At 45.6% G+C, this 23,681-nt stretch overlaps 1 protein-coding gene across 8 annotated transcripts in view; it reads right to left on the bottom strand.

Moving 5' to 3' along the window:
- LOC141145681 (uncharacterized) overlaps window positions 1–22,874 on the bottom strand; it is a gene marked incomplete in the record, with an annotated part of 80,908 nt that extends 58,034 nt beyond the window's left edge. For 2 of the 8 annotated variants that reach the window (XM_073632533.1, XM_073632529.1), the window contains 4 exon segments: window positions 3,797–3,841; window positions 5,094–5,168; window positions 14,244–14,360; window positions 22,649–22,863. In XM_073632533.1, the coding sequence (XP_073488634.1) occupies window positions 3,797–3,841; window positions 5,094–5,168; window positions 14,244–14,360; window positions 22,649–22,747 (336 nt within the window). 8 annotated transcript variants of the gene reach the window in all.
- Between the last annotated feature and the right edge of the window lie 807 nt (window positions 22,875–23,681).

The raw sequence follows: 23,681 nt of genomic DNA, 5'->3' as shown, positions 1-23,681 counted from the left end.
GTGACTTATTAGGGAGATTTTCCTCCACTTCCTGTCCTGTACACATAACAGGAAGTGAGGAAACATCCCTCAGAAGTGAGGAAAATCCTCCCACAACTGGTGTCCCCAGTGGAAGATTTCCCCTCTATTCCTGTTCAATCGACAGCTCATCATTTCAGATTTCCCCCTCACTATCTGCAATAGTGATCAATAGAGGAGGTGAGTCCTCCCTCACAGGGACACAGACATCATACAAAAGGAATGGGAGAGGCGGTGTCTGTGTCTTTACTGTGGCTTTGTTTACAGAGTTCCATTGTTTGTGGAAGGTTCCTGGAGAGGTGACACGCTTCGGGATCTGCCCCTCCCTTCATCAGGGTTAATAATTCACATACTTGTTTCCCTGAAAATAAGACCTAGCGTGATTGTCGGTGATGCCTGCAATATAAGCCCTACCCCCCAAATAAGCCCTACCCTGTTTCCCAGAAAATAAGCCCTACCCTGAAAATAAGACCTACGAGGACTTTAACTAGGGCTTATTTGGGGGGGTAGGGCTTATATTGCAGCCATCACCGACAATCACGCTAGGTCTTATTTTCGGGGAAACAGGGTATTTTATATCAACGTAATAAGATATTATTCTATAATTTCATTAAGAGCAATACTGGCCTGACAGGGGTTCTAACCCTTCTTTCTTACTCCATGCAAAACTAAACAACAACAAGTTTTGGTTTTATATATCCTTCAAGGACTTCTGAGTTCATTGTGAAGGGTCCAGGTAGGGTGGTGGGGGAGGGGGGAGGTGTTGGGTCGGTCTTATGTCAGAGATAGTTGAGGGTTGGCCTGCAGCTGAGTGCGGCTTAGCTTTAAAGTTGGGGATGTGGAGGCTTTAGTCATAAATTGAAACCAGTATCAGAGGCAGGGCCTTTTTTTTTCACTGGGCACGCTGGGCAGTTGCCCAGGGGCCCCACTTGCCTAGAGGGCCCCATCCAGGGCCGACCCTCAGCGCTGCAATCTGCTGCTTAAGTTGACTGACTGCACTGGTTGCTCACTTGCTAGAATCGCCAGCCACCCGGCGTCTAGCTAGCAACCAGTGACGTCAGTCAGAGGCCACGGCCGCCCCAGCATTCATAGCATGCCGCGGCCGCCCCATCGGCTAGTGAACAAGCTCCGCCCACCTCTGCCATGTTCTTCATGCAGTGTGGAGAGGGAGCGGAGCGGAAAGACAACCCTTGATAGCTGGCCCTGCCTTGCTCTGCTGTGAGTGACACACTGTACTGCACCAGGCCGGCGGCCTCAAGTAAGTCTAACACTTAAGTAAGTTCAAGTTGTGCATCAAACACAGCTGCTGTCTGTGCCCCTCAAATGCTGCCACTGTGCCCCTCAAATGCTGCCACTGTGCCCATCAAAAGCTGCCACTGTGCCCATCAAAGCTGCCACTGTGCCCATCAAACAGCCACTGTGTCCATCAAAAGCTGCCACTGTGCCCATCAAACGCAGCCACTGTGCCCATCAAAGCTGCCACTGTGCCCATCAAAAGCTGACACTGTGCCCATCAAACGCAGCCACTGTGCCCATCAAAAGCTGACACTGTGCCCATCAAAAGCTGACACTGTGCCCATCAAACACAACCACTGTGCCCATCAAAGCTGCCACTGTGCCCATCAAACAGCCACTGTGTCCATCAAAAGCTGCCACTGTGCCCATCAAAAGCTGCCACTGTGCCCATCAAACAGCCATTGTGCCCATAAAAAGCTGCCACTGTGTCCATCAAAAGCTGCCACTGTGCCCATCAAACAGCCATTGTGCCCATAAAAAGCTGCCACTGTGCCCATCAAACGCAGCCACTGTGCCCATCAAACAGCCATTGTGCCCATAAAAAGCTGCCACTGTGCCCATCAAAAGCAGCCACTGTGCCCATCAAACGCTGCCACTGTGCCCATCAAACAGCCATTGTGCCCATAAAAAGCTGCCACTGTGTCCATCAAAAGCTGCCACAGTCCCCAACAAACAGCCATTGTGCCCATAAAAAGCTGCCACTGTGCCCATCAAACGCAGCCACTGTGCCCATCAAACGCTGCCACTGTGCTCATCAAACACAACCACTGTGCCCATCAAAGCTGCCACTGTGCCCATCAAACAGCCACTGTGTCCATCAAAAGCTGCCACTGTGCCCATCAAACGCTGCCACTGTGCCCATCAAACGCTGCCACTGTGCCCATCAAAAGCTGCCACTGTGCCCATCAAACACAACCACTGTGCCCATCAAAGCTGCCACTGTGCCCATCAAACAGCCACTGTGTCCATCAAAAGCTGCCACTGTGCCCATCAAAAGCTGCCACTGTGCCCATCAAACAGCCATTGTGCCCATAAAAAGCTGCCACTGTGCCCATCAAACGCAGCCACTGTGCCCATCAAACGCTGCCACTGTGCTCATCAAAAGCTGTCACTGTGCCCATCAAAAGCTGCCACTATGCCCATCAAACGCAGCCACTGTGCCCATAAAAAGCTGCCACTGTGTCCATCAAAAGCTGCCACTGTGCCCATCAAACGCAGCCACTGTGCCTATCAAACGCTACCACTGTGCCCATCAAAAGCTGCCACTGTGCCCATCAAAAGCTGCCACTGTGCCTATCAAACACAGCCACTATGCCCATCAAACAGCTACTGTGCCCATCAAAGCTGCCACTGTGCCCATCAAACAGCCATTGTGCCCATAAAAAGCTGCCACTGTGTCTATCAAAAGCTGCCACTGTGCCCATCAAACGCAGCCACTGTGCCCATCAAACGCTGCCACTGTGCCCATCAAAAGCTGTCACTGTGCCCATCAAATATCGCCACTATGCCCATCAAATAGCTACTGTGTCCATCAAAAGCTGCCACTGTGCCCATCAAACGCTGCCACTGTGCCCATCAAACGCTGCCACTGTGCCCATCAAACACAGCCACTGTGCCCATCAAATGCTGCCACTGTGCCCATCAAAGCTGCCACTGTGCCCATCAAACACAGCCACTGTGCCCATCAAACACAGCCACTGTGCCCATCAAATGCTGCCACTGTGCCCATCAAACGCAGCCACTGTGCCCATCAAAGCTGCCACTGTGCCCATCAAACACAGCCACTGTGCCCATCAAACACAGCCACTGTGCCCATCAAATGCTGCCACTGTGCCCATCAAACACAGCCACTGTGCCCATCAAACACAGCCACTGTGCCCATCAAATGCTGCCACTGTGCCCATCAAACGCTGCCACTGTGCCCATCAAACGCTGCCACTGTGCCCATCAAACACAGCCACTGTGCCCATCAAATGCTGCCACTGTGCCCATCAAAGCTGCCACTGTGCCCATCAAACACAGCCACTGTGCCCATCAAACACAGCCACTGTGCCCATCAAACGCAGCCACTGTGCCCATCAAACACTGCCACTGTGCCCATCAAAGCTGCCACTGTGCCCATCAAACACAGCCACTGTGCCCATCAAAAGCTGCCACCACTGTGCCCATCAAACTCGTGTTATATTGTCCAAACGTTGTGTTAATGTTTAAACACTGATTTTGTTGGAAGTTCCAATAAATATATCCTTATTGATAATTTGCATTTTTATTCTGGTGTGTGATTGTGTAGACAGGTTCCCAGTGCACTGTACTGCCCGGGGGCCTATAATGCTCTTAAGATGCCCTGATCAGAGGGGCACACAAGGGACTCTTTTCTGAGGTGTCTCCTCTCAGGTAGGGAACCCGTCACCTTCCTCCTCCCCCAACTACAGCAGAGGACCACCTGGAGCCCCAAAAATACGTTCAAATCCATAATTATCACCTTTTTCTCCTGGCGGCGTGAACGTTTAGGCAGTCTGATTGGATCCTGCAAAGACAAGAACAGAATTATGTAATGACACAACCTCAACCTTTCATTGGAATCTAACAATTACATATACAGTATATAGGGAGCATGCTGATTGGAGAGCGCTAGCCCTGCTGATTGGAGAGCTGATTGCTCATTGGAGAGCTGATTGGAGAGCCGATTGCTGATTGGAGAACTCTACTCCTGCTGATTGGAAAGCTGATTGCTGATTGGAGAGCTCTGTCCCTGCTGATTGGAGAGCTGATTGCTGATTGGAGAACTCTGTCCCTGCTGATTGGAGAGCCGATTGCTGATTGGAGAACTCTACTCCTGCTGATTGGAAAGCTGATTGCTGATTGGAGAGCTCTGTCCCTGCTGATTGGAGAGCTGATTGCTGATTGGAGAACTCTGTCCCTGCTGATGGGGCACTCAAGAAGAGGAGGAGCGCCGCTGAGGGACCCCAGAAAAAGAGGGCCGGGGCCACTCTGTGCAAAACCAACTGCGCAGAGGAGGTAAGTATGACGCTTGTTTGTTTGTGTTTTTTTTTTCAAACGAGGGTTTAGTAACCCTTTAATCCTGCAATGTATGTCAATATTTGATCGTCCTCCTCTGCAAGACCAGTGAGCGCCTCTAAGCCACCCCTACGTCAATATTTAAATAGCCCTAAAAGGCACACATAGGGGGTTCGTGTATATATATATATATATATATATATATATATATATATATATATATATATATATAAAAGAATCTCTGTGGGAGTGTATGAATAATGAATAATTCCTGTAATGTGTCTAATGTGTTTATTGCCTATGACAGTCGGCTCCATCTAGTGGCCATGATGCCGTATTTTCCTGATTGAGGTATCTAAGAAAAATGCCACATTATGGCCACTAGATGGAGCTGACGACCACAGGAAATAAATATATATATTCAGCACATTATGGGGGTCATTCTTCATGGCTGTGCGAATGATGAGAAATTTACACATCAAATGTTTTATAAATAGATTTTATAGTCATAACAAAAAAGAGATTTTTTTTTCCTCCAATGATTGATTTAGTATCAAACAGGATATATTTTTTTTTCCAGGTTGCCAATATTCAGATACATATAACACTCGCTGATACACTTTTCATACAGACATCCACCTGTCCTACAAGGTGGTATTGTGAACCCCCCTTTATCATAATACCTGGGATCCCCCAGTGCCTGAAATCACCCCCCCCCCGTATTACCGCCATTGTTCTGTATATATAACATTGTCACCTACTTCATTACTTAACGGTGAGTTACATCCGAGACACTTCTTCCATTTCGGAGGATTTCTCAGTGATGACGGTTCCTGCTGCATGAAGGGAAGGAGGGGGTGAGGCCGGACGCACACAGCACTTCTCAATTAATACTTATTTTAATTCATTTAACCACTTCAGCCCCGGAAGGATTTACCCCCTTCCTGACCAGAGCACTTTTTACAATTTGGCACTGCGTCGCTTTAACTGCTAATTGTGCGGTCATGCAATGCTGTAACCAAACGAAATTTGCGTCCTTTTCTTCCCACAAATAGAGCTTTCTTTTGATGGTATTTGATCACCTCTGCTGTTTTTATTTTTTGCGCTATACACGGAAAAAGACCGAAAATTTTGAAAAAAAATGATATTTTCTACTTTTTGTTCTAAAAAAAATCCAATAAACTCAATTTTAGTCATACATTTAGGCCAAAATGTATTCGGCCACATGTCTTTGGTAAAAAAAATGTCAATAAGTGTATATTTATTGGTTTGCGCAAAAGTTATAGCGCCTACAAACTAGGGTACATTTTCTGGAATTTACACAGCTTTTAGTTTATGACTGCCTATGTCGTTTCTTGAGGTGCTAAAATGGCAGGGCAGTACAAAACCCCCACAAATGACCCCATTTTGGAAAGTAGACACCCCAAGGAAATTGCTGAGAGGCATGTTGAACCCATTGAATATTTATTTTTTTGGTTCCAAGTGATTGAATAATGACAAAAAAAAAAAAAATTACAAAAAGTTGTCACTAAATGATATATTGCTCACACAGGCCATGGGCATATGTGGAATTACACCCCAAAATACATTTAGCTGCTTCTCCTGAGTATGGGGATACCACATGTGTGGGACTTTTTGGGAGCCTAGCCGCGTACGGGGCCCCGAAAACCAATCACCGCCTTCAGGATTTCTAAGGGCGTACATTTTTGATTTTACTCCTCACTACCTATCACAGTTTTGAAGGCCATAAAATGCCCAGATGGCATAAAACCCCCCCAAATGACCCCATTTTGGAAAGTAGACACCCCAAGCTATTTGCTGAGAGGCATGTCGAGTCCATGGCATGTTTTATATTTTGACACAAGTTGCGGGAACGTGACAAATTTATTTTTTTTTTGCACAAAGTTGTCACTAAATGATATATTGCTCACACAGGCCATGGGCATATGTGGAATTGCACCCCAAAATACATTCTGCTGCTTCTCCTGAGTACGGGGATACCACATGTGTGGGACTTTTTGGGAGCCTAGCCGCGTACGGGATCCCGAAAACCAAGCACCGCCTTCAGGCATTCTAAGGGCGTACATTTTTGATTTCACTCTTCACTGCCTATCACAGTTTCGGAGGCCATGGAATGCCCAGGTGGCACAAAACCCCCCAAATGACCCCATTTTGGAAAGTAGACACCCCAAGCTATTTGCTGAGAGGCATGGTGAGTATTTTGCAGCTCTCATTTGTTTTTGAAAATAAAACTTTGTGACAAAAAGTGAGGTCTGCAAAATACTCACTATACCTCTCAGCAAATAGCTTGGGGTGTCTACTTTCCAAAATGGGGTCATTTGGGGGGGGTTTGTGCCACCTGGGCATTCCATGGCCTCCGAAACTGTGATAGGCAGTGAAGAGAGAAATCAAAAATTTACACCCTTAGAAAGCCTGAAGGCGGTGCTTGGTTTTCGGGGTCCTGTGCGCGGCTAGGCTCCCAAAAGGTCTCACACATGTGGTATCCCCATACTCAGGAGAAGCAGCAGAATGTATTTTGGGGTGTAATTTCACATATTCCCATGGCATGTTTGAGCAATATATCATTTAGTGACAACTTTGTGCAAAAAAAAAAAAATTGTCTCTTTCCCGCAACTTGTGTCACAATATAAAATATTCCATGGACTCGACATGCCTCTCAGCAAATAGCTTGGGGTGTCTACTTTCCAAAATGGGGTCATTTGGGGGGGTTTGAACTGTCCTGGCATTTTATGCACAACATTTAGAAGCTTATGTCACACATCACCCACTCTTCTAACCACTTGAAGACAAAGCCCTTTCTGACACTTTTTGTTTACATGAAAAAATTATTTTTTTTTGCAAGAAAATTACTTTGAACCCCCAAACATTATATATTTTTTTAACGCAAATGCCCTACAGATTAAAATGGTGGGTGTTTCATTTTTTTTTTCACACAGTATTTGCGCAGCGATTTTTCAAACGCATTTTTTGGAGAAAAAACACACTTTTTTAAATTTTAATGCACTAAAACACACTATATTGCCCAAATGTTTGATGAAATAAAAAAGATGATCTTAGGCCGAGTACATGGATACCAAACATGACATGCTTTAAAATTGCGCAGAAACGTGCAGTGGCGACAAACTAAATACATTTTTAAAAGCCTTTAAAAGTCTGTAGAGGTTACCACTTTAGATTTACAGAGGAGGTCTACTGCTAAAATAATGCCCTCGATCTGACCTTCACGGTGATACCTCACATGCATGGGGCAATTGCTGTTTACATTTGACGCCAGACCGACGCTTGCGTTCGCCCGTTCGCCTTAGCGCGAGAGCAGGGGGGGACAGGGGTGCTTTTTTTTTTTTTTTTTCTCTTTATTATTTTTTTGCTTTTTTATCTTATTTTTAAACTGTTCCTTTCATTTTTTTTTTTTTAAATCATTTTTATTGTTATCTCGGGGAATGTAAATATCCCCTATGATAGCAATAGGTAGTGACAGGTACTCTTTTTTGAAAAAATTGGGGTCTATTAGACCCTAGATCTCTCCTCTGCCCTCAAAGCATCTGACGACACCAAGATCGGTGTGATAAAATGCTTCCCCAATTTCCCAATGGCGCTATTTACATCCGGCGAAATCGAAGTCATGAAATGCTCGTAGCTTCCGGTTTCTTAGGCCATAGAGATGTTTGGAGCCACTCTGGTCTCTGATCACCTCTATGGTCAGCTGGCTGAATCACCGGCTGCATTCTCAGGTTCCCTGTTGAGACAGGAGAGCCAGAGAAAAACACGGAAGACGGTGGGGGGGGGCATTCCCTCCCACTGCTTATAAAAGCAGTCTAGAGGCTAATTAGCCACTAGGATTGTTTTTACATGAAAGCCGACCGCTGGCTGAAAAGAATGATACCAAGATGATACCTAAACCTGCAGGCATCATTCTGGTATAACCACTCAAAGTCGTGAATGGCGTACCTGAAGACAAAAAAATGGTTAACAATAAACCACAGTAAACGGTAAAGTATAAAAAATTGCATAACTGAAAAGCAAACATGATAAAACATAATAACAATAAAACATTGCAGAATAGAATACAGTAAAAAAGAGCAGAACAATAGAGAGAGAGAATAGAGAGAGAGAGAACAATGAAACGACAACTATTATTTTTTTTATTTTATATATATTTTTTTTTTTACACTTTTTTTTGTAACTAACTTTTATAACTGTAACCGGTTCCAGGTTCGGGTCTCTCAGAATGCGATGGCATCTTGGGAGACCCTGTGAAAGTGTGCCTAGTCTGTGGAATGCTGTACCCTACGCTAATACTCAACTAGTGAATGGTAGCGTTCAAAACATTCACCAATGCAAAGACCAGGATTGTCAGGACAGGAGGGACAATAATAGCGGGTGTCACGCCTATATCCGTGCTTGCTGCAGACACAACATCTTTTTTTGGGGGGTTCGTTGGGTAGGGGTACTCGGGAGGACATAAAGAAAATGCCTCTCATGCAGCCGACTGCATTTGGTTGGGGATGTGAATGGGGGAAGTACGGGCGCTGCAGAAGTGGTGGGTTCCCAATTCGGATTGGCGAATGCAGCAGGAAGGGCACTATGGGCACGACGGGCCTGTGTTTGTCTTCTTGGTGGCAGCGGGACACTACTTGTGCTTGCCACCTCACCAGCTTGAACTGCACTTATGGGACTCGCCACGTCACCAAGTGTTACCGCAGTGCTGGTTTGACTACTACCGGGGTGTACTAGGCCGCTGGCGCTTGCCAGTTCACCAAAACGCTACCAAAAAAACTGTTAGCGATCGCAGGGATCAGGCCTGACTCTGCAAACGCTGCAGTTATGCGTTTAGTGTTTTGTAAGTGTCAGTGATCGATCGATACTGCACTTGGGTGGGCTGGGCTGGGCCGGGCGGAGGGGCAAAACGCAGGTGCTAGCAGGTATCTGGGCTGATCCCGCTAACACTGCGTTTTTGGGAACCCTAAACTGCTGGGGACGCTAGTATAGATCTGATCGGATCAGATATTGATCTGTACAGATACTATACCACTAAGGGAGGTGTACGCTGCGTGCGTGGGTGTTAGCGGTACTGGCGCTAACCTGACGCTGCCTGGGGCTGGTGCTTGCCAGTTCACCAAAACGCTACCAAGAAAACTGTTAGCGATCGCAGGGATCAGGCCTGACTCTGCGAACGCTGCAGTTATGTGTTTAGTGTTTTGTAAGTGACAGTGATCGATCGATACTGCACTTGGGTGGGCTGGGCTGGGCCGGGCGGAGGGGCAAAACGCAGGTGCTAGCGGGTATCTGGGCTGATCCCACTAACACTGCATTTTTGGGAACCCTAAACTGTTGGGGACGCCAGTATAGATCTGATCGGATCAGATATTGATCTGTACAGATACTATACCACTAAGGGAGGCGTATGCTGCGTGCGTGGGTGTTAGCGGTACTGGCGCTAATCTGACGCTGCCTGGGGCGACGCATATCACCGCCGGGCGATCAGGGGGCTAAACCTTTATTCGGTAATAAACGGCGGGTGCCCTGACACTATAAAAAATAAACGAACTAACCAGCGTCACCCGTAACGGTTATACGGTGATCAGTGGTGAAAGGGTTAACTAGGGGGCAATCAAGGGGTTAAAACATTTATTAGATAGTATATGGGGGTCCCTGTCGCTATAAAACGCTGACGGCGAACCTAAATATTTAGGTCCCTAACTAGCGTCACCAGCGACACTAATACAGCGATCAGAAAAATGATCGCTTAGTGACACTGGTGACAGGGGGTGATCAAGGGGTTAAAACTTTATTAGGGGGGGTTAGGGGGGTATCCTAGACCTAAAGGGGGGTAATACTAACTGCCCTAACACTTCTAACTGTCACAAACTGACACCATGCAGTAATCAGAAAAAAAAAAAAATACTGCTTGGTGTCAGTGTGACATGGGGGGGGTGATTGGGGGGGGGAGGGGGTGTAAAGTGTGCCTGGCATGTTCTACTGTGTGTGTGTGTGTGTTGTGCACTCACATGTCTTCTCTCGGAACGGAAACCGCCGAGCCGAGGAGAGATGACATCACATCCTCTGCCTGTGTGTACTATACAGAGGCAGGGGATGATTGTCATTGGCTGGGAGCGATCGCGAGGGGGGGGCCACGATCGGATGGCCTCCCCCTCATCACGGAACGCTCCCAGACAAATGCCGACCGCCGCTGGCACGGGGGGGGGGGGCGGTTGGACCCCCCGCCCGCGGGAGGCAGATCACGTACGGGTATGTGATTCTGCCTGCCCGTGCCATTCTGCCGCAGTATATCTGCGTTAGGCGGTCGGCAAGGGGTTAAATTACATTTTTATAATATATCCATTGATCAGACAGTTTACATTTTTTCTCATGATATAAAAACGAATTTGCTACTAACCACTGACCAATACGGCTTCACCCCCCCTGGACTATAAATATCTGTTGTTATGAGTTTTAACCCCTTCAATACTGGACACTTTCACCCCCTTCCTGCCCAGGCCAATTGATCCAACGGTAAGATAGAGAGATACAAAGTAACATTGTTTATAAACATTGCTCAGATAGGAAATAAAGAGATACAAAGTAACATTGTTTATAAACATTGCTCAGACAGGAGATAAAGAGATACAAAGTAACATTGTTTATAAACATTGATCAGACGGGAGATAAAGAGATACAAAGTAACATTGTTTATAAACATTGATCAGACAGGAGATAGAGAGATACAAAGTAACATTGTTTATAAACATTGCTCATAGTTACATAGTCACATAGTAGGTGAGGTTGAAAAAAGACACAAGTCCATCAAGTCCAACCTATGTGTGTGATTATGTGTCAGTATTACATTACATATCCCTGTATATTGCGGTCATTCAGGTGATTATCTAATAGTTTCTTGAAGCTATCAATGCTCCCCGCTGAGACCACCGCCTGTGGAAGGGAATTCCACATCCTTGCCGCTCTTACAGTAAAGAACCCTCTACGTAGTTTAAGGTTAAACCTCTTTTCTTCTAATTGTAATGAGTGGCCACGAGTCTTATTAAACTCTCTTCTGCGAAAAAGTTTTATCCCTATTGCTCAGATGAGAGATAGAGAGATACAAAGTAACATTGTTTATAAACATTCTTTTACAAAATGTTTAGGTTTTATTAAATTTCTGGTAGGTGTACAAAGCTGAAGATTTTTAGCAATGTAGTTATACAGAATGATGTTGGGAATGCCGAGCAACAAGCTCAACACCACGAGCATCAAAAAAAGAAAACAGTACAGTAACAACAACAAAAAAATACAAAAAAAAAGAAAAGGCCGGGGGGATGGGGGGGGGGGAGGGGTGGATTAATGCCATAGAATCAGAGCTGTTGAACTGTTAATGAAGGGAGCGAGTTTAGAGGATAACAGATTGTTCTGTCTGATGATGAGGGGATGCATTGTGTTGGAAATCTTTGCAGTGGAGATTAGATGAGTAGAAATTGTCTCTATATTGTGGAGATGCACAACAGGTAGCTGGGAGGGGGTTGGATTGGGAGAAGCTCCGAGCTCGGGAGGAGAAGAGACATTGAAGGGGAGAGGTGGGGAGTAGAGGAAAGAGAGAGAGGAAGAGAAAAGAAGATAATGAGAAGGGATTAGGGAGGGGAATAAACTAGGGAAGGGGGTTTATTTGATGGGGAGAGGGTGAGAACAAGGAGGCTCCCGGAAGCCCAGTTGAGGGCCCAATTTCTCATGTACCATGATGCCCTTCAAGTATTGCAGTAAGCTTCCCATGTACTATGATGCCCTTCAAGTATTGCAGTAAGCTTCCCATGTACTATGACGCCCTTCAAGTATTGCAGTAAGCTTCCCATGTACTATGATGCCCATCAAGTATTGCAGTAAGCTTCCCATGTACCATGATGCCCTTCAAGTATTGCAGTAAGCTTCCCATGTACTATGATGCCCATCAAGTATTGCAGTAAGCTTCCCATGTACTATGATGCCCATCAAGTATTGCAGTAAGCTCCCCATGTACTATGATGCCCATCACTCTCTGTTTCACCTCTGATAGTTGGTGGTCTCCAAGCTTTAGCTACCATTTGCTTGGTGGTAAGAAACATGAACCAGACTCGTTTTCTGTCATGCTTGGAAAGGTCTTAAACTTGTCTATGTAGCGAAGTACTGCAAGGGTTCCGTGTCAGGTGGCAGTTCATCGCTGACCTAATCATCATGTTGTATACTTGGTTCCAAAATCGAATGGCCTTAGGACAGGGCCACCAGATATGCAGAAGAGAGACGTTTTCCCAACGGCCTTAATAGCAGGCTGAAGAGACATCTCAGAACGATCTGGTGTCATGTTCCTGAGAGATACACTTTATAGGAATTTTCTTGTGCCAGGAAATTAGGTGAGGATTTCGCTACGGTGGTCCATGTCATATTCCAGTTGACATGGTCTAGGAATTCCCCAAATTTCCTCTCCCATTTGTCCATATAATGGAGCTTTGATGGGCCTGTGCAATAAGTGAGGGTCATAAACAGGGCAGAAACAAGACCCCTGGAATGGGGATCTGTTAAGCAGCGATTTTCAAACGACATTAAGCGTATTGGGCGATCTGTGCATTGCTTTATATGGCTGGTAATGTAATGTATTTTTTGCATGCCACAAAACATTTCTGTGTGCGGCGATTTCCAATGCCCTCTAAGATATTGAAGGGATTTTATACCATCAGTTGATAGGTTATCATATACACCAGGGCTTGACAAATTAGCTTTGAGTTAAGGAGGCAGCTAAAAAAATTAGGAGCCCCCCCCACCACCCTTCTCATACATTCCTCCCACAACGTGTCCCCCCTCCTCTGCTGCTGTTGCTGGGGCCCCTGGGATGTCCCCTGTCACCTGGGGAGTAGAGTTCAGCCAGCTCTCGAGCCCCAACTTGGGCTGTCCACTCTCGGCCATTGGGCAGAGACGGGGGACACTGTCGTCCCCATATTTCTGCTCAATCGGGATAGCCGCTGTCCCCGGCTCGCCTCCCAATTGGGGGAGGGTCAAAAGGGGGCAAGGACTTGATTTCTTGCACCTGGGTTTTGCCGAGCCCTGATATACGTATTTATCACCTTTTAGTTGCCACCCAAGGCTTGTGGGGTTCTCGTATGCGGGAAGGAAAAGGAGATTATGTAGGATTCCTAAGCGAGGGAGATAAGGTGAAATGAAATTGCTAGAACAAATCTCAGATCCTATTGTCTTAAGGAATATTGCACAGTGGGATTATTTATTGGGGGTCTTGCTTGGGAGGTAGACATATTAAGTTATGGGATGTAGTGCATTCAATTATGGTAAGGTGGGTCCAGAGAGGTAATTCGTTATGCAATCTTGCCAGTGGTGCGATTTGGGCTGCAGTATAGTACTGCTTAAATCTCAGTACCTGACAGTCTGCAGTTATATAATACTGCAGCCCCTAGCTTCGGCCTGTGGTGTCAAATACATATCCAAATTTTCCTTTGTACAACTAGGGATTAGAATTGGGAGGCCCCTTAAAGAAGTTTAGGTAATGAAGTAATTTTTGGGGAATAAGTCCTACCAAACCAAAGGTATACAAGGGGCATGGGTGTGTGTGTGTGTGTGTGTGGGGGGGGGTAATTAGCCTTGTATAGCATGACAAAGGACGCTGTGAGATTAATACCCAAATATGGCAGGGAGGTGGACCAGGTGATGAAGAACACAAGGGTTAAGATTTAAATTTAGGGTCTTGGATTTGGCTGCATTGACTTGGAGATCTGAGAGAGCCACAAAAGTCAGGAGGGTGCTAAATAATTTGGGCAAGGTGATATTTTTCTGCATGATGGGAAGTTTTTCTTTAGCTGCTTTGATTTATCTTGTAAAACAGTTTTTAAAGACTATACAGAAAATGAACCATCACTTACTCTCCTGGACCGCAGCTGGGCCCGCTGATCGATGGCTGAGGAAGAACCCGCAACAATCCCGTTAGGTTTTCCATCTTCATTTTCACCAACAAACTCTCTCAGATCAGAGGCTCCTTTCTGAAAAAGACAATCAGATCCTGTCATGAGTTCAATATTTGTGCTAATCCAATAAGAACCATCTACTGAGGAGACGTCTTCTGTTATATAGATGCGGTTTCTGGACATAAAAACAATTTTATACAAGTGATTATGTTGTAGACAGTCTCACAAAAGCAAAAACAATTGCTGAGTTACCATGAAGCATCACAAAAGATAAGGTAAGAGCCTAATGAAAGGCAATACAGAGACAAATCTATCACCAGGGCATCAAATCAAAGGCTTGGTGCCTTTGGGGTAGAAATTTGTCAGGTGGCTTGATGACTTGAGGGTAGATCTTCCCTTGGAGGTTTGGTTCCCTGAGGGTAGATCATTAGCAGAAGGTCTGGTGTCTTTGGGGTAGACCTTTGTCAAATGGCTTGATGACTTGTGGGTAGATCTTTTTTTTGGGAGGCTTGGTACCTTGGGGGTAGAAGGTACCAACTCTCCCAAAAAAAGATCTACCCACAAGTCATCGAGCCATTTGACAAAAGTCTACCCCAAAGGCACCAAGCCTTCTTATAATGATCTACCACCAGGGAACCAAACCTCCAAGAGAAGATCTACCCTCAAGTCATCAAGTCACCTGACAAATTTCTACCCCAAAGGCACCAAGCCTCCAGAGGACGTTTGATGTCCTGGTGATAGATTTTTCTCTGTATTGCCTTTCTCACTGGCTTTGATTAGGCTCTTACCTTATCTTCTGTGATGTTTCATGGAAAAACAGCACTTGTTTTTGCCTGTGTGAGACCGTGTACAACATAATCTCTTGTATAAATCAGTTTTTATCTCCACAAACCGCATTCATATAACAAAAGACATCAAGTCATCAAGCCGCCTCGACAAATTTCCACCCCAAAGGCACCAAGCTTCCTGAAAAAGATCTTCTCCCAGGGCACCAAGCCTCCAAGAAAAGGTCTACCCTCAATTCATCAAGCCACTTGACAAAGATCTACCCCACAGGCACCGAGCCTCCTGAGAATGATCCACCCCCAGGGCACCAAGCTTCCTGAAAAAGATCTTCCCCCCGGGCACCAATCATCATCTTTTTTCACTTTTATACCTTACCGTATTTATTGCAATGTGTTTCCAATTTAAATTCAAATTCATTATTAGGTTCAAATCCATCTTCAAATTTGAATTCAGACAATTTGTTATTTCATTAAGTTATTTTGTTTCGTTATAATCTATTTTAAATTGGTTGAAATTCGTTACTATTGCGATTCAGAAATTTGGATACATCTGAATCTCTGAATAACAAAAATGTTGTCCGAATTTCGATTTGCAGCGGAATGAATGGCACATGTGCAGAGGCGGCTCTCTAATTAGGCAAATTAGGCGGTCGCCTTAGGCCCCGCACTCCCAGGGGCCTCGCGGCCGCCTAATTTGTCTTCTGATGGCTCCTTCCAGCAGGATAATGCACCATGTCACAAAGCTCCAATCATCTCACCACTGGACAATAAGGTCACTGTACTCCAATGCCCTCCACATTCACCACATCTCATCCAATAGAGCACCTTTGGGATGTGGTGTAACGGGAGATTGGCATCATGGATGTGCAGCCGAAAAACAAATCTGCCACAACTGTGTGATGTTATCATGTCACTATGGAGCAAAATCTCTGAGGAATGTTTCCAACACATTTGTATCTATGCCACGAAAAATTAAGGCCAAAGGGGGTCCAACCTGCTACTAGCAAGGGGGACCTAATAAAGGGGGTCCAACCCAGTACTAGCAAGGGGGACCTAATAATGGGGGTCCAACCCGCAACTAGCAAGGGGGACCTAAAAAAGGGGGTCCAACCCGCTACTAGCAAGGTGGACCCAATAAAGGGGGTCCAACCCGTTACTAGAAAGGGGGACCTAATAAAGGGGGTCCAACCCACTACTAGCAAGGGGGGCCTAATAAAGGGGGTCCAACCTGTTACTAGCAAGGGGGATCTAATAAAGAGGGTCCAACCCGCTACTAGCAAGGGGGACCTAATAAAGAGGGTCCAACCCGTTACTAGAAAGGGGGACCTAATAAAGGGGGTCCAACCCGCTACTAGCAAGGGGGGCCTAATAAAGGGGGTCCAACCCGTTACTAGCAAGGGGATCTAATAAAGAGGGTCCAACCCGTTACTAGCAAGGGGATCTAATAAAGGGGGTCCAACCCACTACTAGCAAGGGGGACCTAATAAAGAGGGTCCAACCCGCTACTAGCAAGGGGGGCCTAATAAAGGGGGTCCAACCTGTTACTAGCAAGGGGGATCTAATAAAGAGGGTCCAACCCGCTACTAGCAAGGGGGACCTAATAAAGAGGGTCCAACCCGCTACTAGCAAGGGGGGCCTAATAAAGGGGGTCCAACCTGTTACTAGCAAGGGGGATCTAATAAAGAGGGTCCAACCCACTACTAGCAAGGGGGACCTAATAAAGAGGGTCCAACCCGCTACTAGCAAGGGGGACCTAATAAAGTGGCTGGTGAGTGAATTTATTAATAGTAAAACATAAGACATCCATCCAAGCACCAGCAAACAGGAAGCACAGCAAACATATAGATATAATGATACTATAACCCAATAACCAAAATGTCTAACTAGCAACCTAACTGATTACAATATGTACAAAAATGGGGGACACCAATAATCAGGGTAAACTGGAGATGCAAGGAAGAGATGGGAAGGGGGTACAAGATGGAGGGCAGGAGCAAGATCGGGATCTCGGCTCAGGATAATTGGCGGACAGTATCTGACAGCAAAGTAAAACACTGATGAGGCACTAGTAGAGGAGGTGCTAAATACCCTCCCAGCAGCCAGCACCAGGTGAAGACTGATTACAATAGAAAAAGAGTTTGCCACAGCTAGTTGGCTGTACTGTTTGCGGACCACATCCTTAGTACATATAGTAAAAAACAAGTTTCTCAAGTTGGGATTTTAAACGGACCACAAACAGTAATCATAAAAAAAGTACTAAGACTGATTACACCCGCTGGTGAACATCGGAACTACAACTCTTCACCCAGAGCCACAGTGCCACCAGAAGGTGATCCAAGTCCTGATAGAATTCCTGTAGTGATGTCATGAGTGTAGTCAGTGCCCATATAAAGGCCGGGGGGGGGGTCTTAGGCAGACGGGGGTCCCATGCATGGGAGTCAGACACCCTACATGTATGTAGATGTAGTCAGAGCTGGTTCTGCACAGGGCAGAAGTCTCCGGGTGAGATAGTCCAATACCCAAAACAGCCAGCTGTAGTCATCCCGTCTCACGAAACGTGGTCTAGGTGGACTGCTAGTGGGATGTGAAAAAGCCTTTTAGGCCAGGTCAATGTTCTCTGGTGGGCGTACCATTGCCCCTGGGACTTCTAGTGACATTTGGGAGAAGAGTACAGAACCTAGAGGTGCAGCTACAGCAGTCCTGTCTCTGGAAGAGAGTCGTGATCTGGACGCATAAAGCCTAATGGGCAAGTCAGAGCCCTCTGAGTGAGTGCCAATGACCTTGAGAGAAAGAGAGGAGAGAGAGAGAGTGAGGGCAGATGGCTTATCATTGATGTGCAATGTGCTGCTTTCACAGTTGGCTGCTACAGTCTGTCCACTAAATCAGTAAAGTGCAGATAACCTATTACTTGTATGGACATTCCTTTCTTATGAATAAAAAGGCTAGTGGCCAGGGGAGGCCTATGGCAAGGAGTTGAGCACAATATCGCGGAGGCTAAGTGGGAAAGCTAAGTGGGTTGTTGTCCTATCCAAGAAGAAGCGGGTCAAGAGCTTGGGTGAATTGGTGCAAACAGCCAATCAGAAGCCCCCTTACAGGATGACAGAGGTTAATCTGGGGCACAATGAGGTCACAGGGTGAACTGGAGTGCACTGGATGACCATGTATGCTCTGGTCAGTAATCCCTCTCTGGCCAGTCCCTACTCTGCTCTGCAATATGCAAAACGCTCCACTGGATATAATGCCAATATGGGGCACCTAGAGACATGGGGTGCACAGGGCATACTGCAGTCACTAGATGACATAGAATGAACTGGGGTGCACCGGAGTCACTAGATGACACAGAAATCTCTGGGGTACCCTGGAGATATGGGAGATACAGGGGTGCAATTAAGTCACTAGTTGGGACCACTGGGAGTCACTTGCAATAGAAGTAAGATATACTTGTGTTCCAATCCCAATAACTTCTACATGTATATAATGTACATAATCAGGTGCTAAAAGGGGGTGTGACCACATGTTAACACTAAATTCTGGATGAACCCTCTGCACACGGCTATACACCCCACTCTAGCAACGTTTGCAAAAGAACGGGGGTTTTTAGTTCACAAACATTGCAATACATGTTTAAGCCATCCAACTGCATCAAAGTAATCCCTCTCTGGCCAGTCCCTACTCAGCAATATGCAAACACCCCACTGGATATAATGCCAATATGGGGCAGATAGATACAAATTGGAGGAGAACTACAAGGTTCAGCACTGGCCACTGACCTGCAAGGCAATAGAAGTAAGACATACCTGTGCTCAAATCCCAATGATGGATTATATACATGTAGAAGCCATTGGGATTTGAGCAAAGGTATGTCTTACTCCTATTGCCTTACAGGTCAGTGGCCAGTGCTGAACCTTGTAGTTCTCCTCCAGTTTGTATCTATCTGCCCCATATTGGAATTATATCCAGTGGGGTGTTTGCATTTTGCAGAGCAGAGTAGGGACTGGACAGAGAGGGATTACTTTGATGCAGTTGGCCGGCTTAAACATGTATTGCAAAGTATGTAAAGGAAAGTTTGTTAGAAAGGGTATATAGCCCTGTGCAGAGGGTTCATCCAGAAATTTTAGGAGTCACTTACAGGCACTGACAGCTCAGGAGGCACAGAGGAACACACCGAGGCTGGAGGCAGGCAAGGAGGAGGCCCACAAACTCTGGAGAACACTTGGGCTCAGGAAACATGGATGAGACTGAAGCTACACTCCAAAGACATGCTGGTAGGTTAATTGGCTTCTGTTCAAAATTGGCCCTAGTTAGTATATGAATGTGAGTTTGGGACCTTGGATTGTGGGCACCTTGAGAGTAGGGATTGATGTGGGTGTACGACGTATGTGCAGAGTGCTGCGTGAATTGGCGGCACCATATGGGTACCTTAAATAAAAATAGGGATGATTGTAGACATGCACCCACACTCACTCAGGTTGAACTGGATGGACTGGTGTCTTTATTCAACCTTACTATCTATGTAACTATGTACAGGCAGGGATAACACTGGGGGGGGCACAATGATACAGGTTAGACTCTGACAGCACGGGTTTAAACCAAGGCATAGACACATGTTGCCCAAATCCAGAGGCATGCCTCCCTTCCTAATTTTAGGAGGTGCTAATTGGGAAAGCAGTCTCCTGATTGGCTGTGGTGGAGGCACCCTGGTTGAAACCTAGAAGTGCCAATTTCCACTGCACTGGCTAGCTTTAGAGATTCCAGTAGGGAATATGTGGTTATGGGTTCTAGTGGTCCAGGCTGTAATCAGGGACAAGGTGTGACACAGGGGTGTATGGGGAGTATCATTCTGCTTCAAATTCAGACCAAGTGGAGGGCTTCGGGAGTTGATGTCCTCACCGGGCAGGGTTGGGAGGTCATACTGGTGGGAAGTGCAGGGGGAGATTTTGGTGTTGATGGCGGTGAGACTAGGAAGTTGTGTGGCCAGCCAATGGGAGCCATAATAGAAACGATTCAATTGTATTAGGTCCTTCGGACAGAAGAAAACTCCAACATGACCTTCAACTACCATAAATGACACCTGGAAACATATTTGGGCCTCCTACACAACCAATGATATTACTGAGAATATTTCCAGATGATGGTCTACATCAGTGGGTCTCAACCCCTGTCCTCAGGACCCACTAACAGGCCAGATTTTAAGTATTACCTTGGGGAGATGCAGACTAGAATACGGCAATCACTGAGCAGCACATTATGTCACCTGTGATGTATTTCAGTTATCTTGCAAACCTGGCCTGTTAATGGGTCCTGAGGACTGGAGTTGAGAACCACTGATCTACATGCAGCCTCTTCCTCAGTGTGTTGTGCTGTGGTGAGGTGTTATTTTATGGTATTTTATTTATTTATTATTTGTTTGTCAGGCTGATATTATGGACAAAAAACTCAATTTACTACAGCACTGCGGTATATGTCAGAGCTATATAAATGTATAATAATAATAGTGTGTGCCTGGGAGGGGGAGGGGACATTAGAGTGTAAGCTCCTCTGGTACAGAGATTGATGTGATTGGCTCAGTGATCTCTGTACAGCACTGCGGTATATGTCAGAGCTATATAAATGTATAATAATAATAGTGTGTGCCTGGGAGGGGGAGGGGACATTAGAGTGTAAGCTCCTCTGGTGCAGAGACGGATGTGACTGTGGGGGAGGGGACATTAGAGTGTAAGCTCCTCTGGTGCAGAGACTGATGTGACTGTGGGGAAGGGGACATTAGAGTGTAAGCTCCTCTGTATAGAGACTGATGTGACTGTGGGGGAGGGGACATTAGAGTGTAAGCTCCTCTGTACAGAGACTGATGTGTGGGGGAGGGGACATTAGAGTGTAAGCTCCTCTGTACAGAGACTGATGTGACTGTGGGGGAGGGGACATTAGAGTGTAAGCTCCTCTGTACAGAGACTGATGTGACTGTGGGGGAGGGGACATTAGAGTGTAAGCTCCTCTGGTGCAGAGACTGATGTGATTGTGGGGGAGGGGACATTAGAGTGTAAGCTCCTCTGTATAGAGACTGATGTGACTGTGCGGGAGGGGACATTAGAGTGTAAGCTCCTCTGTATAGAGACTGATGTGACTGTGGGGGGAGGGGACATTAGAGTGTAAGCTCCTCTGGTACAGAGACTGATGTGACTGTGGGGGAGGGGACATTAGAGTGTAAGCTCCTCTGGTACAGAGACTGATGTGACTGTGGGGGAGGGGACATTAGAGTGTAAGCTCCTCTGTACAGAGACTGATGTGACTGTGGGGGGAGGGGACATTAGAGTGTAAGCTCCTCTGTATAGAGACTGATGTGACTGTAGGGGAGGGGACATTAGAGTGTAAGCTCCTCTGTACAGAGACTGATGTGACTGTGGGGGGAGGGGACATTAGAGTGTAAGCTCCTCTGGTACAGAGACTGATGTGACTGTGGGGGAGGGGACATTAGAGTGTAAGCTCCTCTGGTGCAGAGACTGATGTGACTGGCTCGGTGTTCTCTGTGCAGCATTACAGAACATGTTAGAACCACAGATATGTCAGGGTTGCTGCATAATAAAGAGTAAAATAAATATATGAATAGTTTCTTTCTTAGGAAAGGAATGATAACGTGTTGGGACCTGTCCCCGGAGATCTTGTACTGTGCAGACATAACAATATAAATCACCCCGTATAGAGGGTATTATAGGTGGTATATGTGACTGATGGGGGTAACTAAGGTTCAGGTATTTGACTATCAGTTTGGAATGTAAAATCCTGAAAAGCCTAACAGTGGGGGAGGGGAGAGCTATTGTGTGTCCCCAACACATTCATTCTAATTAGGAGAGTATGGTCCTCCTAATCCTCCTGTAATGGATTGTAACTGTACTGTCTGCCCTTTATATTGAGAAAGAAAGAAAGAAAGAAAGAAAGAAAGAAAGAAAGAAAGAAAGAAAGAAAGAAAGAAAGAAAGAAAGAAAGAAAGAAAGAAAGAAAGAAAGAAAGAGAGAGGAAGAAAGAAAGAAAGAAAAGAAAGAAAGAAAGAAAGAAAGAAAGAAAAGAAAGAAAGAAAGAAAGAAAGAAAGAAAGAAAGAAAGAAAGAAAGAAAGAAAGAAAGAAAGAAAGAAAGAAAGAAAGAAAGAAAAGAGAGAGAGAGAGGAAAGAAAGAAAGAAAGAAAGAAAGAAAGAAAGAAAGAAAGAAAGAAAGAAAGAAAGAGTAGCTATAGAAAGAAAGATATTATAACGATGAAAGAAAGAAAAGAAAAAGATAGATAGAAAGAAAGAAAGAAAGAAAATAGATAGAAAGATACTATAATGGAAAAAGGAACGGAAAGCTATTATAATGGTGATACATTGTGACGACTATTTCTTTGCTATCTTCTCTAGAGATCTGAAGAACATTGTAATTATTATATATACATGACAGATATAGATACATATTGATACATTGTCCTCACTATAGATCTGCAGAACTTTGCTCGGTGATAACTAGGAATTGATATCTTTGGACATTTCTGGTTGCACAGCTGTGTCTATAGAAGGTCTTATGATGTGGATGGAATGTTCCTGAGAACTCACCTCTCCTCCTCCATCCTGGGACTCTGTCCGATCACCATTAGATGGGGTCACCAGCAGCACGCAGACAATGAGACCCCCCAAGATCAGTAGAGTCCTCATAACTGACCCTCAGCTCAGTCCCCACTACTGGAACAAGACAGAATGATGTTGTACAATGTGAGACCTAAACCCTCCCCTCTTCCTGGGATCTGCTGCACAGTGCTCATAGAAGTTCAGAAACATCCCTGTCCCCTCCCCCGACCCCTTCCTAAATCCTCCCCTATTCATATTATTGGTATTTGTTTTCGCATTGTGAGAAGTTGAATTGTTATCGCAATGGTAGAGCGATGGGAATGGTGGAGGCGGAAATTGATGGATGTTTAGGAATTTGTTTATATTATGAGATACAAAGTGGTTGGATAACTGATGGAGGAAATATGGATTTATCCCTATGGACTGTTTCTATGGTGGGATCTGTATGGTATGAAGACGGGGTCCTCCAAACAGCTATGGAAGTTCTGGAGAACTTACAGTAAGATATCAATAAGATAGAACGAGTCCGGAGACGGGCAGCAAACATAGTGAGAGGTTTGAGAGATCAAATCTGGAGAGACTTCAGGAAGGTAACATGTACAGTCTGGAGGAAAGAAGGGAAAGGATGGACATGACTGAAACCTGCAAAATGAAGGGCATGAATAAGGTTCAGGAGGGCAGTATTTTTAAGTATGAAGATGAAGAACAAGGGGATATGACCTCAAACTAGCAGGAGGAAAGTTCAACTCTAACCTTAGAAAGTATTTTACCAAACGAGTAGTTGATGCTTGGAACAGATTCCGGCAGAGGTAGTGAGTTCATCCACAATATACATACATGGGATACACAAGAGTCTATACTCAGAGGAGGAAGCCCACCTTGCAAGTGAGGTCAAACGAATGTACATATTAGGTTTAAATGGTGGTCTCTGAAGGGCCAAGTGAACCAGATTAAATTCTTGTGGAGACATACTGTAGGTGTCACGTACCTTGTGGCAGAGCCTGATGTGTAGAGTGAGGCC

The sequence above is a fragment of the Aquarana catesbeiana genome, linkage group LG05 (assembly GCF_042186555.1).
Source record: "Aquarana catesbeiana isolate 2022-GZ linkage group LG05, ASM4218655v1, whole genome shotgun sequence".
NCBI classification, from domain to species: domain Eukaryota; kingdom Metazoa; phylum Chordata; class Amphibia; order Anura; family Ranidae; genus Aquarana; species Aquarana catesbeiana.
This window is presented reverse-complemented; position numbering and strand designations above follow the sequence as displayed.